This window comes from Solea senegalensis, linkage group LG16 (assembly GCF_019176455.1).
Source record: "Solea senegalensis isolate Sse05_10M linkage group LG16, IFAPA_SoseM_1, whole genome shotgun sequence".
NCBI classification, from domain to species: Eukaryota; Metazoa; Chordata; class Actinopteri; order Pleuronectiformes; family Soleidae; genus Solea; species Solea senegalensis.
In genome coordinates, this window is record NC_058036.1 from 16,731,960 (window position 1) to 16,749,466 (window position 17,507).

The 17,507-nt window shown below is 39.7% G+C and overlaps 1 protein-coding gene across 1 annotated transcript; it reads right to left on the reverse strand.

Moving 5' to 3' along the window:
- Positions 1-1,845: 1,845 nt before the first annotated feature.
- Positions 1,846-10,902, reverse strand: LOC122783214 (TLE family member 5-like). Its single transcript, XM_044047904.1, has 7 exons — positions 10,431-10,902; positions 7,235-7,332; positions 6,908-6,971; positions 6,571-6,615; positions 6,416-6,478; positions 6,250-6,324; positions 1,846-5,290 (listed from the first exon to the last, which is right to left on the reverse strand). The coding sequence occupies exons 1-7, from the start codon at positions 10,455-10,457 to the stop codon at positions 5,051-5,053; spliced, it is 612 nt and encodes a 203-aa protein (XP_043903839.1). The 5' UTR covers positions 10,458-10,902; the 3' UTR covers positions 1,846-5,050.
- Between the last annotated feature and the right edge of the window lie 6,605 nt (positions 10,903-17,507).

The window sequence follows — 17,507 nt, forward strand, 5'->3', positions numbered from 1 at the left end:
CTGAAAATACTAATTACTGACCTCCAATATCTCGTGGTCGTCTGGTTCACTTTGTTTCCACTCAATGCGACGTGAAAACCTCTCCGTGATCTTGTGTCCAGAGTAACAAGGTCACTGTAAAATGGAGATGTCATCAGTTTCTAATTTAACGACTCCATGCTGTCAACACCTCAAACAAAAAATGTTATACTGTTTATGGCGTTTGTTGCGACAAAGTCTTTTGAAATTGTGGTGATACAATGATTTGGAGCAGCCTCAAATGTTGCTTTTTCCTTTATTGCAACAAGCTGTAAACGCAACAGTGACGTACACGAGTAAACTCATTTGTCCCCTTAATGAATATCAGGCCAAAAAATCACTTTGTTTACCACGTGTGTGCCTTTTTTTTGCAGAGTGTTTTTTTTTCTTCCTGGAAACTAGGAGAGGAGAGAAACAAAGCAAAACAAAACTTTTAAAAGTTCATGGTAATGTGGTGACTCATCCCGAGCACTGTTAATAATCTGATGGGAATTCTTTATTGTTTTTGTAATGTCATCGTAACACATGATCAGAAATGAGAAAAAAAACACTCTTCCAAACAAAAACAAATGGGAGAACTGAACCTCACCATCCGTCCACCCACTTTCTACCACTTTCTCCTCCACAGGAGTGTCGTGGGGGGTGCTGTGCCACTCTAAGCTGACATAGGGCGACAGGCAGGGTCACACCATAGACCAAGGGTCTCCAAACTTTTTTCTTCTGAGAGCTACTTTTGGTTTTCTTAAACATTTATACTCATCGCTTATTTCAACTGTTGCATGATCATTGACAAAATATAGGTGTCCAACTCACATTTTATAGTATCTAATTCACCTCCCTGTGCATTTTGTATTTCGGTTTCTTTCTAGTACATCTAACACACAATTGAATTCAAATATTAATGCTATCAAAACAGAACAATGCATTCACAAATACTTATTTGTAAATTGTTATTTACTTTTCATTTTGTATTATCTGCCCACATGTCACTTCATAAGAGTACCCACATGTACAGCTGTACGTATATATGATGTATACTGGGTATTTTCCATTTAGTGAGATGACTGGCAATGTCCATCTAACAGCTTGAACTTTGACTTCACACACACTCATCAAGCTGACAACAGCGCAACTGTTTGACAACTAATTGGCAAATAATAATTTAGTGTCAGAAGGGGCAGAACACCTGAGTTTGATCCTTTAAACATGCAAGCTTCTCTTGTTTGTTCGTGTTTTTTTGCCCTTTCAGATAAAAGTCTGTAATACCTGTCTGAATCCAGGCTTGTTCGGTGTCCGGCGTCTGCCATGTTTTATTTCCCTTGCCTCCTTTCACTGGTCTGAGGGTAAACAGTTCTTCTCATACCAGCTCCTGGAGAGACAACAAGTGGAATTCCTCCCTCTGTTTTTCGTTTGCTGCTTTATGGCGACGTTCGGCTGGTCGGCCAAAGCTTTTCTTCTATGAAACGGCTTATTTTGCAGCGAGAGAAAGGTGTCTGGTGGTTCCTTTTCCATGACGAAACCGGCAATTAAGCGCTGGTAAAGCTAGCACAACGTACATAGAAGCGAGCAGAGGCATTTCCGTTTCCGCCGGCATCAGGCCCAAACTTGTGCGCCCGAAAACCGGAAATGTCGCTGCAAACGAGTGATATAAGTTAACGTTTTAAAACTACATTTGAATACAGATAACACATGGTAGTCAAGGATTTATTTAAATTCCCCACGTTTTTATAAACTATTTTAGATAATTCCTATCTTCTTTTCACGTGAGAATGGTGTCCGAATCATATATTATAAATCACGGATTCTTCACACACAAAGACAAATGAGCACTCTCAATCACATCTTTTATTTGTAAGGCACCAGAGAAGCTTCCTTACTGCTAAAAGGTTGATTCATTCTCATTAGAATACACAGTTGCTTGTTTACATTTTTTTTTTTGCCCCCACCCCCCCAAAATTGTTTTCTTCTTAAATTGAGATCGTGTTCATAAACACATTAAACTGGTTTCTGTTTGCACCAAAAACAAAAGAAAAAAGAAAAGGAATAAAACATTTACAAACCTAGAAAAACAATCATAAGTGTTACTGCCTACTGAGAGAATGGGAGAGGAAAAAAGAGGAAAATAACAACATGGTATACAACATTGTGCCTCACTTACTGTAGGCTCGTAATGCACACATACAACACTTAAAGTCTTCCATGATACACACACGTTAAAAAGCAGCTTTGAAACATACAAAAATGCTTTAAAAAATATGTATATTGATATATTCATATGTATACAAATTGGCCCTTCACAGCAAAAACAAACACACATACCATTCATATGTTTGAGTTTTGCCCTAAGGAGGTTGTTTTTTTGTTTTCTTTTTTTTTGTTTTTGTTTTCTAACAGAGAGCGACGTTGGTATATCGAGTGCAACTGATCTGTTCTCACACCCGAGTACGTCAACGTGAGATCTCCGGGGTGGGGTGGGGGAAGAGGGGAAACCTGACTACAAGCTCCCCCGACACTAGCACAGACGGCAAAGAGGAAAACAGGAGAAAGAGCACCGAGCCAAAACATAAGTGCTTTTCAAAATAAGATAAACACACACTCACAGAGAGAGAGAGAAAGGTTTTCAAGCGTCTTGGACATTAAGAGGTGGTGATGGTGCAGCTATCTCACATACGGGGAATTATGTCAAACACCCGCAGTGAAACGCAGTCACTAATCAAAGCTGTGATGATGACGATGATGATGTGAAGACAAGACTTTAAGGAGGATTTCAGGCTTGTGAGTTAACCAGCAACGGGAGAGCACTGCTGCCCTCTGCTGTCCTATTCTCAGACTTCAACTGTGTCCCAACTTCATACTCCAGAACACCAAGAATGACGACTTTTTTCTGAATCAACAAAAAACAGGAAATCTGAAGTCTAGTGAGCAGTTTCATACTCACTGAATGTAAATGAAATTGTGATTTTTAGAAAAAACACTTGATTTTCTCACTTCCTTACTTACTGCTTTTACTTCCTCGTCTATTTACTTTGTGCTTGGCTTCGAGACGAGAGCGTCTATCAGCAGTACGATCACAAATCAACTCCATTGTGAACAAACTCAAACCCTGCTCAGAATAACAGTCGAGTATGTTGTTAAAATGTTTGTATAGTCGGTGCCAACAATAGGTGCAAAACAGATAATGATTATTACCGTCTTATCTTTTTTTTTATATCAGAGTGGAGTCGCCAAATAACATCTGCAGAATTGTTTTTCCACCCTATAATGTGTATAATATATTTTACATGACAGAGTGACTGTGATCCATTTATCATCAGAAAGTACAGTACATCTCTTGGAAATGTAAAAATAATATTAAGCATCAGAGAAACAGCAGTTAAGTCTAATTTATCAGGTTCTGGTCTCTTTAAAACCGTAAACTCCTGCCCACACATGGAAAAATGCGCTAAATTATTATAACAAAATCAATGTGGGTACTGGGTACATAATCAAACTTATATTTTATGTACAACAAAAGAGATTTTCAGGAACAAATTGCGACCAAACTAAATTTGGCAACATATCAGCAACGAGACGCTTCACTGCCATAGTAAAGGGATAGTTCATGTTCCTTAGAACTGGTTCATATTTTTGTATGACGTTGGGACACAGCTTTGATTGAAAATGCTCTGAAAATAATACATTTTGCTCACCGGCACAAACTCTTGCTTGTGATAACTTTGTTTTTTCTTCTGAGATAACATGTGTTTGCACAGAGCTCAAACCATTCAGGGACACATTCTTCATCAAAAACAATGGGAAAGTTAGAAAAATAATAAGAGAATAGTAAGATCAACCCCCCACTTGAAGTCACACATGATAGAAAAAAACAGGTGCTTGATATAATCTCAGTATAATCTGAAGTGCTCTGCTAATTTTACAGAAGTACGGTACTCGTGCATTGGTTAGCGACGCCTGGTTCTGAAGTTTTGATCCCGTTTGTTTTGCTTTGAAAGGTGAACAAAGGGCTAACGCAGGGGTGAGAGAAATCATTCCATTAAACATTTTCTTATTTCCAATCACACTCACTCGTGCACAAGACAATTATAGACTAAGTAGAGCCCATCTTTAACTTCACAAAAACATGTCAAAATAAAATCCTGGGGTTAGTTTGTGTGTTTTTTTTTTTTAAAGAATGTAGATAGTTGTCATTTAAAGACCAGTCATGGTCCGTTACATGAAGCGGGTGTCCCCAAAAAGTTGATTATACCGTCTCACCATTTGTAGGAAAATCTCATTAATTGTGGGACTGAGGTACACAGCTAATGCGATAAATGGATTCAGTGGTTGTTATAAAAAAATAAATGGTTTGGATTTCGAGGGGTTTGAATGCACACGAGTGAGAGTGAGCGTGAAATGTCCCTTTCAAAAATATCTCATTTAACATCCGGCAAAGATTTTCAATTTGGCTCCGACGCACAATATCACAGTCCAAACAGGAAATGGGTGATACTGAAGCTGTGGTGCGTCGCGTGGGGAGGGAAAAGTAAAGAGTGGCGAGGGAGCAGAGGTGTCTGTGACTGACAGACGGACCAGTGAGAAACAATCAGAGGGACTTGAAACAAAAACAAAAAACACGGAATACAGATCTGATAACAACAAAAAAAAAAAACCCTGTGAGAGGCAGATCCATGTATGGGAGACTGACTGACTACTCAGCTCTCTCCCCACTTGGAAAAACATTTACCTTGGTTAAGCCTACCAACAGCGGCTCACACTTAAAAAAGAAACGAAAAGAAAAAAAAAGCAATTATTCTAAGTCTAGAAGCCTGAACTGAGTCTATTACAGCTAAATAAGGACTCTCACTCTCAGCCATTCAGCAGTTTCATTCTCTTCCCACTCTTCTCTGCTCGTCATCATTGCTCTCCAACATCAATACTCAGACAGGCAGCCAGACTTACATCAATCTCCAATTACAGTCATGGTTTCACCCTTTTTTTTTTCTCTCTTCAACACCTCACCCTCCAACCTCCAAACCTCCTGACTGTGTCGGCACTAATCTGACTTGTCCCCGTCGTCTCCTCTGGGCGCTCTCTCTGCGTTTTCCCGGGCTTTGTCCTCCTTCGCCACCTGGGCCTGGCTGTGGGAGTAGTTGGCCAGGATGGAGGAGAGGGAGAGCAGGCCGGAGCTGGAGGAGACGGTGGGCAGGGAGGGAGGGGTGAGGCCCAGGGGCAGTGGGGTCACGGGCAAGGCCAGGCCCTGGAGCTGAGACAGGTGCTGCACCTGGAGTTGTTGCTGCAAACACATGGATGAAATTTGAAAACATTCAGCTTGGGGTTAAAATTAAGAGAGCTCTCTATATTCTTTTCTTAAAAGCTCGAGAGTGTAAGAATTAGTGACATCTAATGGTGAGACTGCAGAGTAACATATGGAAAAGCTCTGTAGACTCATGGTGGTGTAAGATGGCGGCTTCTGTAAACAATGGCCCTCAAGGGGGTAGTTTTATTCTGGTTAATTTCATCTTGATTTACATTACTCCTTTTTATTGACACTTCATTTTATGTACAATTGTTCTTAAATGTGTAATTCTTTCAATCTGTAAAGCATTTTTTTTTCATCACAGGTGCTACATAAATAAATTTCACTAACTTACTATAAAAAAGGCTTATTCTAAGTTATTTTAAAGTAGGGGTGCAACGATTAAATCATTCTATTATATTAAGCTATTTTGAATATTTTCCAACATAACCAGTGTCTTTTGAATTATTTCTCATTATCCTTTTGAAGAAGCACCTAACAGGTCTGGTAGTTTTATCCCAATTCACAAGCAATTAGAATAAAAACTGCTGAAATAGTTTTACTGGTCTGGTTTTACTGGATTTGCTGCATTTCTACTAGTAGGAGTGGCACAAATCCAAAGACATGTCATTCTCTGGAACTAAATGCTCTAAATGAGAAAATTAATAGTTTTTCTTTTTTTTTCTTTTGGGAGAAATAATGCCAGTGGTTTAAACAGAAATAAATAACCTCTTCCTCCAAGTTCCTGATGTCCTGTGTCTAACAAAAAGAGACAAGGATAATTCAGCAGCTGATACAACCCCCAAAACAATGAATAATAAAGCAATCCTGGCTTAACAGGCTTTATCCATTCTCATTTAAAAACAGTATTTTAAGATAAAGATGATCTGTATCCAGAAATGCATTGTGAATGGCACCTAAGACACAATGTTAGCAGAGACTGAAGTGAAGCTCACTCGTATGATGGAGTTCATCTCAGGTGGTGTGACCTGCTTCGCTCTCTCTATGGCACCCATCACCTGCTGCTGATGCTGGAACAAAGTGTCAAAACGGTTTAATCAAAAGAATAAAAAAAAGACACTCTTATTCTGACACATTTGTAAATAACTTGTTTGCCATTACCTCCTGAGACAGGTAAGGCAGCACCTGGGCACAAATTCCATTCAGTCTCTTCACTATTTCAGCCTGCAATGAAAAATAATGTGTTAAAGAGAGGACAACACATCTACAAGGGCCGAGATCATAAAATAGAATGTGCTACAGTGGGCGGCAATTACCTGTTTGTGCATTTCAATATTCAGCCCATAGGACATTTCATAGTACTACAAATAAAGAGAGGGAGAAAGAGACAAAAGTTCAAGCAAACCTTCTGTGCTTTTCACGAGGACACAAACAAACAGCTGTTCTGTACACATTAACAACTCCTGCCAAAAACAGAGTTACACACACACACACACACACACACACACACACACACAGACACAGACAACCAAATATACTCGTGACCGCCATGTCAGTATGTGTTTCACAAAAACACTGCAGAAAGTGGGAAATTAAAAATGGCATAAACACATCAATTACCTATGTATATATCCGAAAAATAATGGTGCTTACCATGATATAGTGACGTTGCATCTCTGACTTTTCAGAAGCCAGCTTATCACACTCCAACTTCAAACTGTTTACAGAGAATAAACAGGAGAACATTAGAGGAGAGCATGAATTCATTTCTTATATTATATATGGCTTATATCTTTCTTTAAATTTTCTGGACGATGGGTCTGTAATAAAGTCTGAATTGAAACAGAGCACTGAAGAATACACATATGTGGTAAAAACCTTATATCTTAACAGACATGTTTTTTAAACCTTAGCTTCTCTTATTTTCTTACACTTTTTAGAACAACTGAGTAGAGTTTGTTTGTGGGTGTTGCTACGTGCCTGTGGTATTGTGCTTGCAGGAACTGGAACTCATCCTTGATGCGGTCACAGGAGTCAGAAGTGGTGAACTTGAGAGGTTGACCGGACTGAGAGGACGCCTACAGGGACACAAAACATGCAACAAACATAACCACGTGTTTTGCATTATCTCACAGAGGCCAAAAGTAAACTGACAAAAATCTGCTGTTGGTGTTCACAGATAAAGAAATGCACTCTCTCCCTATCGGCTGCTCCAGCTTAAAAAGACAACGGATAAAGTTTGTGTTCCTTGTGGTTCCAGGTATTATAATCATTTGATAGGAAGTTGGTATGCTTCAGCAAAAGAGACATTTCACTGTAGGAACACCAGTTTGGACACGGACAGAAGTTGGGCTACACATTATTAGAAAAACTGTGCATTGTGTGTTAATGTTATACAGTGATTACAGTACAGCAAAGCAATGTCTTCCTCTTTTGGCTTCCCTGCCAACACTGACCCAGTGACACCCGAATGCCCCATTAAAACAAGGTTACTGGCATACATATTTTAATATTTAAGTCTTCGTGATATCTATACATCTTTTGCAATACGTAAATAGATTAGCAATATGTTGTGCAGCCCTAGTGAGTGCACTGAAGCTTTCACAGAGTTATACTGAATGTGGGAACGAGCACGCGCCAGTTTAAAGCTGTAGTGTGCAACTTTTAAATAAAAGTAATATAACTGTTGACATATTGTTAACTATTGCCAAACGAGTTCACACAATGCTGATTAAGCCCATCGGCTCCACACAACTCTCTATGCATTTCACATCATGACTGAAGAAAATGTTGGAAGCATCACAACTACGCTAGTAACGCAATACGGCAGCAAACGTTTGGTTTAAGGACTTTCCCCCAGTTCTCTGAAATGAGTATGGTGGTCAGATACTAGCACAGATTTTTGAAAGAGAACTGTTGGAACATGGACCAAGAGTGTTTTTTTTTTTTAGAAAGCTCTGCGGGCTCACCTAAGGCGTGGGCTAAGTCTGCAGGTAGTGACACTAGCAGTGTTTTGGCGACAGAAGGCAAACACTAGAGCGTTCACACTTTTCTGTAAGTAAACTGTGTGTAACATGATCCAGTATTACTGGAGTGTTTATAGTGTTGGTGATTTTACACAGTGACTAGATTTACATGAACACTAATACTCTGGCTATTGTTTACAAGACAGTGTTTCCATCTGGTAAACATCAGAATGTTGCTGTCCATTCAAATACAGTTAGTGTCTAATACTGCAGCTACGTGCGAACGTAGCTGTGACTGAGAGGGTCCTTTTCTGTCAACAGTGACTTCTTTATACACTTAATTTGACATTAGCTGCTCATGACTCTGTGGACTTTTAAAATCCCAATGAATGTTACTTTATTGTGTTTTAAGTTACTTATGTCTTATTGAAAGCCAACACAAATCTCCAAACACTTATCCATTTACAGTGAGTAGTTACCATTTGAGTGACTGTTGCTTTTCTATCATTTTTTTTAACCCATCTGGCCATTTTCTCCATCCTCTGGCATCAACAAGGCATAAATGCACAGGGAACTGTGCATTTTGGACCATTCTTTGTAAAGAGGGTTAGTCCCTGAAAATCCCTGAAAATCCAAGTACCTTGGTTCTCAAACTGCAGTAAATGTACCACCAGAGGTACGCAAGCTTCCTCTGGTGGTACATGGAGGAAAATCTGAAAAACTGTTCTACTTTATATACTAGAGTTTGTGATCAGAGTGGACTTTTGTGAATAGAAATAAATAAAATAAAATAATAATACTAATAATGATAATAATTATCGTCAACTAACATCTATCACTAATCCAGCACCTGAAGTATATGCTAAGAAATGGAAGACCATGAGAGAGGAAATTATCTTATTGGGAATAAATCTACCTGCTGTAAAAAGCCTGTAGCTGACTTTGCTCGACCTATATTGTATTTTTACGTTGACAATCAAGATGTTACTGATCGGAAAGGCCATCTGGCAACAACAACCATGTCGTATTCAAAGTCAGATAAATATCCAGTGTGTACGAATGTGTGACATTTTATGGAGAGACCACAGATTGGAACTAACCCCTAACTTTACCCAATGTGTCAGGGAACTACAGTGACCTTTGCATACCAGAAAAGATTTAACTCTTCGTCGTTAGTGTAGTGGGCTTCCACTTCAAATCACCAAACACATGCTCTAGCTGGTTAGTCTCTTTGGCCTGTTGTGGAAAAATAGTGTCACAAGATGGCGGCTCCATGAAGCAAGGGCCTTGATTAGATAGTTTTTGTAGCGTTATTTTTAAGGCTACAAATGGTTGTCCTTTTGACACTTATATAAACATACTTATGAGTAGAATGTTCAATTTATGTCGATAATTCCTCCTGAATGTAACACACTAGACTTTTAAATGTCCTAATTTTGATACTAGGGCTGAAAAAATTACTTGATTTATCGATTATTAAATTAATCCTCAACTATTTTGATAATCGATTATTCGGTTTGAGTGTTTTCTAAAGAATTAAAACCAGTTTCTTTTTCAGCTTTTTATATTGTGACTATTATCAGGTTTCTTTGCTCCATATAACTAAGAAATCATTAAAACTGAATTTTTCGTTTGTGGACAAACCAAGACCTTTCAAGAACATCGTCATTTACAGGTTTGACAAACAATGATCAACATTTTTTAACATTTTATTGACCAAAAGATTACTCGATTTATCGAGAAAATAATCGTCAAATTAATCGAGTATGAAAATAATTGTTAGTTGCAGCCCTATCTGACACTCAAGTTAAAACTTCAGCAAGTCGTCTAGACCATGTCTGTACACCCAGATGCACTGAGCTGCTACCATGCGACTATCCGATTAGAAATTTGAGTTGAGGAACAGTTGAACAGGTGTACCTAATAAAGTGGCCGGTGAGTATATACATGCTGTTTTAGAAGCTAGATAGTTAAACTAATTTCACCGTGAGTTTACGACTATCGGACAGTACAGGCACCGAGAGTGGGTGCTGATGAGGTCAGATGTGTGCTGGCTTTGTGGGGCTGAGCAGAGACAGCTACAGCTACTGCTACCTGCAGCAACCTCTGTGCTAGCATCAGCTGTCGGTGGCTAAGCTAGCGTTAGCTTAGCCTGCTTGTAGCAGCGGCGCTAGTTTCCAGGCTGGGACGAGTTCAACTCGTAAACTTACCGAGTGCCTTGATTGAGGAAACATCATGTCAGCAGCGTGTCCCGCCTCGTTACCTTGCTCTCTGTCGAATTACCAGGCTAGCTGGCTAAGCTAACAGGTCCCCGGATAATATTAAATGATTGGAGACGCTATTCGCACTTTGTACTCAGTCATCGTTTACAATAACGCTAGCTAACGTCAAAGCAGCAGGGGCCGGAGACCTTCTTCGGGTCTTCGCGGTGAGGAAACACAGCGGCCTTACAAGGATTAACAAGCGAACACAAAAATAAAAAGGCCCCCGGAATGGATGTTTACGTTTCGTTTTTTTTCTTTTCTTTGCAATAACGTTAGCGCTGCGCCTCCCCGGGGAAAACCTGGATGTTGACACATGAGCCCCCGACTTTCCTCTGCTTTGAAGAGAAGAGCAGCATCACCCGGAACACAAACCGCGCAGCGGAGGAGCGGGCGCCCCGTGTGACGCAGAGCTGAACTGACCCGCTCAACAGCGCAGCCACGGCCGCATATGAGTGTGGCAGACACACGCACACATTAACGGCACCCAGGCTGAGACAGCGGGGGTTTAAAAGTCTGATAAATGTAAGCTAATTTATGAAGTACGGAAGAGGATTAGGGACACATGTGATTTTTTTATGGAAAAAAAATAAATTATGAGAAAGCCACAATTTTGAGAAAAAAAGTCAGAATTCTGAAAATTAATTATGACTTTTTTCTCATAATTCTGAGATTATAGTGGAATTCTGAGGGAAAAAAGGGCAGAATTTATTTCAGAATTCTGAATTCTGAGCAGCACCTTAATGATTTTAAGTTACCCCCAGGTGAGCGACACACCACAAACTATTATTCTAGGGTTTGGTTTGTCTCAGCTAATAAAATGCTGACAAATACGGTTTTGTTTTCACTCAGCTAATAGTCAGGAGAAGCTGGAAAAGCACTCGGTGCAGCACCTATTTCAGGGTTTATTGTTGTGTAATTTTACCAAGTTGGGCACCGTCTTTACAGGCATCTTTGAGGGAAAATTTTAAAAATAAACAAAACACAGAGATTTCCAGGAGCAGTTGTATCCATGACCCCCAAGTAACAGGAGCAGTCTCAAGCCCCTTTTCCACCTATGGTCCCAGCTTGCCTCGCCTCAGCACAGTTTAGTTGGGGTTTCCACTACATAATAGTACCTCCTCAACATGGGCGGAGTCATCACCGCACAACTGCATGAAACTGCCCACTTCCTTTTACACACACATGCAAATGTGTGACTAGTGACATGTAAAGCAGTTGTTTTCAGGGTAACTGAATCATTAGAATCAGTCAATTAAAAATATTTGTTCAGTACTTCCCCATGACCGGAGCACAGACCCCATCTAGCACAGTCACTGGACTGAAATACAGCAGCAGGGTTTGTGATGCGGCTCGCGATGTCTAAAGATTTTAGACATTTCCCTGGTAATTGTTGGAGATTTACACATGTTTTTAGGATTGTTAAATCTTTTTAACTGATCTACTGGCATTGTTTGGCTTGATTCTTGTGTCGGATGTCTCTTCCTGTGATGGCACTCTGACCAATCAGTGGCCAGCAGTCTGGCCACGTCACACATGTATCGCCTCAGCTCGCTTGGAACCTTGCCAGAGCAAGTACTCAAAAAAGTGCCAGGTACTATCGCTAATGGAAAAGCAAAATAACCGTGCTTTGCCGAGGCGAGTCGAGCCAGTGGAAACGCGCCAATACATTTCTGATGCTCTAAAATCTCATACTTTTACCAAGCTCAGAAATCACAGAACCCACACCATCGGCAAGTATAGGAACAAATTTATTTAAATTTAAAACAGATACCTTTTTCATTATGTTTCTCTCTTAGAAGGCGATAATGATCATAAGTCATGTTCATGTTTGAATGAGGATCAGGCAACAGTGGTTGAAACAAAGACATGAAACACGTTTAAAAAAAAAAAAGAAAAAAAATATGGCAAGTTATGTAAATCAATAATCGATATTAACCAACTGATTGAACCCCCCCTCGCCTTTATCAAGGGGTCTGCTTCAATGAAAACATCCGAGCCCTCACTTCCAACATAAAATGAACAGCACATGCAATTATACTTAGTTTCTTTAAAAAAAAAAAATTAGAAAGAAAAAACAAACAAACAGCAGATTATCTTTTAACTCTTCAATCTTAAATACAGAATAAAGTATTTGTGTACTTAATCATCTATCCTTCTACTCTCTGGTTTGTCTGGGTTTTTTTATTTTATTTTAAAAGTGGGGACCATCTCGAGTGGTTGGTCCTTCTGATGACGACCACGTGTTGGCACTTAAAAGAGAGCCTGGCTCCAGATAAGAGTGGGGTTGGCACACTCAGTATAATACATCATTTACATTAGGTTTACATAGAAAATGAGGGGGGGTGGGCAAACAGTATTTTACACACCACTACACAACTGAACTTCAGGTTTCATTGGAGTGAGGGAAAAATAAATCACGTGGTCCTAAATAATAGTGTTCTGGTAATGTCTTATACATGGAAAAAAAAAAAAAGAAAGAAAAACAACACAAAAATGGGGCACAAGCTTAGTTGTTTGAATACATTTGATTTCATCACTGAAAGGTCACAAAGTACAAGTTTGAAACCAAAGCAGACTTCATCTGTCATTTTTTTTTCCAAGGCAATAAATAAAAGAGAATCGTAAACGTCCGGTCTTTTCATTGGTCGACGCTCAAGACGGGACAGAAATCAAGGGAGACTTCGGTGTCCCTTCCAACTCTTTCCAGCTCATGTATGGCAAAGAGAGAGACAAAAAAAAACATACTGAAAAAGCCAGTCAGCCCTTCATCATCATCATCATGTGCCAGAGTGGTAGTGTCAAATTTCAAAATACACCATCGGTTCGTAAGCTGCACTTAACACACATAGTAAATCTTTAACACAACCCCTTGATAAATACTTGCGTAGTCATACTGGTTTTAATCATTCCTTTGAAATACTGGCATCCAGTCTAAAAGGTTGGCGGTCTGCTTACTCTGGACGCGGTTAGTGTCATTTTTACAGCAGACAAATAATGGCAGTTCAGGACCACAACTAACGTGACTATGAGTGTTTTATAAGGACGATTTGCTTTATCTTTCCTACAGCTTTTGGTCAGATGAGACTGAGAGGAATAAGCAACGGGTGATAAGAGAGTGGTTACATTTTCTTCAAGTTTCGGGGGCGGGGGGGGAGTTTAAGAGTTCAGTCAAAGTTTCTCTGGCGTGTAAGCTACACCAAACAAATCCTCCAGATTAGTTCCATCTGATCCAGAAGGTGACCAGGTCAACACTAGCACTAATAAACAATCAATATTTTGTCAGTATACGTGGTAGTGTTCTCTAATTATGACTCCGGCGCAGTGCCACACTGAATAAAGCAGCTGTTTGAAGTTAGAGAGATCACGGATATTGTGTCACTACAAGGAATGAGCAGATTTGAGATTTCTTTTCTGTGCCTCCGTTCTGAAGACAAGTACTTGGCGCATTTGTAAAAATCCCTACACTACATGTACAGTACTGTGCCAAAGTCCCAGGGGCGGCACCAGCTTTGTTGTTTTTCACTGGCATTCGGGTTGGAATGATGTTACTGAAAGTTGTTCTATACCAACAAGCTGTCAATGAGTTGAACTCATACAACATGTGGATGTGACGCTCAAGAATGTCTAGAAATAAGCAGGTAGTTGCCCAGTAAAGTCAAATTAGGGTTCCACTGCAGGTTTAATGGAGCCAGGGTCGTACCACTGTTCAAGTAGAAGGGTAGGTCACACTAAACACCTTGTTTTTCTTTTTTTAAGTGATAATTATATTGTATGGTCATTAACGTAGTGCTAAAACAACAAATCCAATGGTGGACTTTTGCACAGAACTGTGATGGTTTTTTCTAGATTTCAGGATGTAGGAGTCGAGATTAACAAACAGAACATGCTTACACACATTGTAAATCAATGGATAAACAAAAAAATGGGTAAAAAGTAGTGTTATTTGTAGTAAATGGGTTCAAATGTACAGAACACAGCAGAATGGCCATTAAAATTTCTTGGCTATGAGGTACAACTGAAATACTTTTTTTTGGGGCGGGGGGCTGCAATACTCGTCCTGGTAGTAGTGTCTCATGTCATTTGTGTTTCTAAAAGGTGCAATAGGTACCACCTAAATCACAGAAGGGTCAGATATATAAAGAAATACATGCTAAGTGTTGGTAAACTCTCAAAAACACACTTTGTGTTTGAGTTAACACCGCGCTGAAATGTCTTAGAGCACATACTGTGTGTGTGTGTGTGTGGGTAATCTCAATGAATGAAGAAGTGGATGACTGGGTTCACTGTGGCCCCCGTAGTCCACTCCCCACTGCCTGACGCCTGATGCACTGTGATAGCCCTTAATGAGAATGAAAGATAAGTCACCTGTAGAAAAGGTCAAAGACCCAAATAATAAAAAAAAGTATCTGCACTTCACTGGCACTATCAAAGCAAGCCTCAAAAAACTGGAAATTAACATTGCAAAAAACAGACAACAGATTTTTTTTGTGTGTGTGTTAAATTACAAATAGCAAGCATGGACCGCAAAGGTCTTCAATCACTGATAAAAAATAGTCCAACTACGTTCGTACTGTACATTTTCCTAGATATGCATTACAGCGCTGCATCTATAAACAGAGGAAATATGATTTTCTTGCCTTTTGTCGCGTCATTTTTCTAAAAACATAAAACAAAACGTGAGGGCTTCTAAAGAAAGCAAACGGCGTTAATATAAATGGATGGAGAAGTGATGGCAAGTACAACTGGAAATGTCTCGATAAGAAATAGAAAGCAGAGATAAAGTCCTTACTATACCAGACATTCGAGTTTTTTTTGTTTGTTTGTTTTTGTTGTTTTTTTTTGTTTGTTTGTTTTTTTGTTTTTTTTTTACAGCAGTTCAGACTCAAGTTAGGCTCCACCGTGAGACAAAAGGAGCACTTCAACATGACAGAATCAAAAAGCAGTCAAATTAACAACACCTTCAAACCTGGTCCATAAATTAGATAAATAAAAAAAAATGTCTTTAATTACTCTTAAAATCATTTTGTCACCATACTGTGAAGATTTTTTTTTTTTTCTACCAGCCCTAGTTATTACGACTGTGGAGGCAGAGCTGTTGCAGTAGTGTCGAGTTGTGAGGCGGGTTAGGAGGAACCTCTTGTCTCTGCCCAGCGTTTCCTCAGCACCACTCTGCTCTGCGATGTCCTATTAATCAGGTGAACGAAAATCAATAATCACAGTATCAATACTACCATAAATCCATAGGAAAAAAACTGTGCTAAAGAAAGAAGTTTATAGGATTTTTTTTTTTTCCGTTTGTCTTTTTTCTTGCCAAAGATGGTGGTACCACAGAGCATTTTGTACAGGAGTGTTTTTGTATATATGTATTTACAAACAAATATACACAAACATTAGCTGACGTCAGAGTGTGTTTTCTGTGAAAGGTTAGTAGCCCCACCCACTTCCTCTCTCACCACTCCACAGCAAGCAAATGTTTTTATAAACAAAGTGACTATACAGTTAAAAAAAAAAGAAAAAAGAAATGAACAGAAACACACTCTGATATAATGGCTGATGATGTCACCATCAGGAAGTGTATCTGATTGGACGGCTGGGTGACACAGGTGTGATGTCACCAGAGATGTTACTCTGCGTGCACTGGACTTACACATCCCGGGGCATGGGCGTGTTCCATTTACAGCTTTGAAATTTGTAAAATCAAGCCAAGTACACACTACACGACTTTCAGAGTTTGGAGGATCGCCTGCGCGTCGAGCCGCTATTCTCACAACCGACTCGTTGTTTGGTCCTTAAAGTGTCACGAGTCACACGTCACTCGACGTTGGAAACCAGGCTTAATTTTAAACATAAAAACAAAAAAGCCACATACTCAAATCTTTTGTTCGGTGCCTTAGGTACAAAGCATCCGAAGGCCGTGTTATGACCTGGAGTTGCTTCAGTGGGTCAGATGACCACCTCATAGGCTGTATATAAAAAATTAACACAGTCTACTGGTTTGGAAATTACAGCCCAGAAAGTAGAACAAACAGGAGTAGCAGTTAGACCAACGAGAGGTGCTTGCTGGCTGCACAAAGAACTCCGTTTGAATGGAAGTCTACGGGGAAAATAAGCTTCTACTTCTCACTTAACATAGTTTCAGCTCTTCTTAAATAGAACATGTCAACTAACCATCAACGATATTTAGGCCTACCTGGATTTATTTTTGATTTTATGGCTGTAATATTGTCAAAAAAATGTTCAATAAGTGACTAAGTGATGACCAAAAAAAATAAATAGTGATTGAGTGAGTGGCTTTTTTTTACCTTATTTTTTACTTATTCTCTCTGATAAACCACTGCCTGATCCCCATCTGCTCCAGTTCCAGCTCTGGTCAAATGTTCAGCATTCTGGAGTGTGACGGGAGGGGATCGGTGGTTTTATGAGGGTTGTGTCTTGGAGTATTTCAGACCTGATGACTGTGGCTCACGAGCTGATTCTCGCAGCGACGCGCTAAAACCCGTCGGCGAGCAAACTAGCGGGGCTGAAAATCTTGTAGTGTGAATTGGGATTAAGCTGCTTGCAGCCCCGAGCGGCAGACTGTGCTCTGTGGGCTACAATGTACAATGATGACATCACACTCCCGTCTACAACGCACTTCCACCAATCAGAGAGGAGCCTGCGTTGAAAGCAAGAGTCCCCTTTCCCGCCACTAGTGTTTCTGAAATGAGCGCGTGGATTTGTTATCAGTGCGGATGCGAGGGTCACATGGAAGATTGTCCCCGTGAATCCATACAGATAACATTCGGAGGAGGGAAGCCATGTGATTAACCTAAACATGAAAACACAGAAATCTTGAACTGATCCTTACGTCAAGTAAATTTGTGGTCGTTTCTTTTTAAGATGTATATTTTAAGATTTTCTCACAATTTCCTATCACCTCTCCTTTTAGTCGTTATTAGTTTAATGGACTTGGCAACAACTTTCTAATGTTAAAAACATCGTAAAAACCTCAGAAATGAGATTTTTTTTATTAGCTGTGTCTTG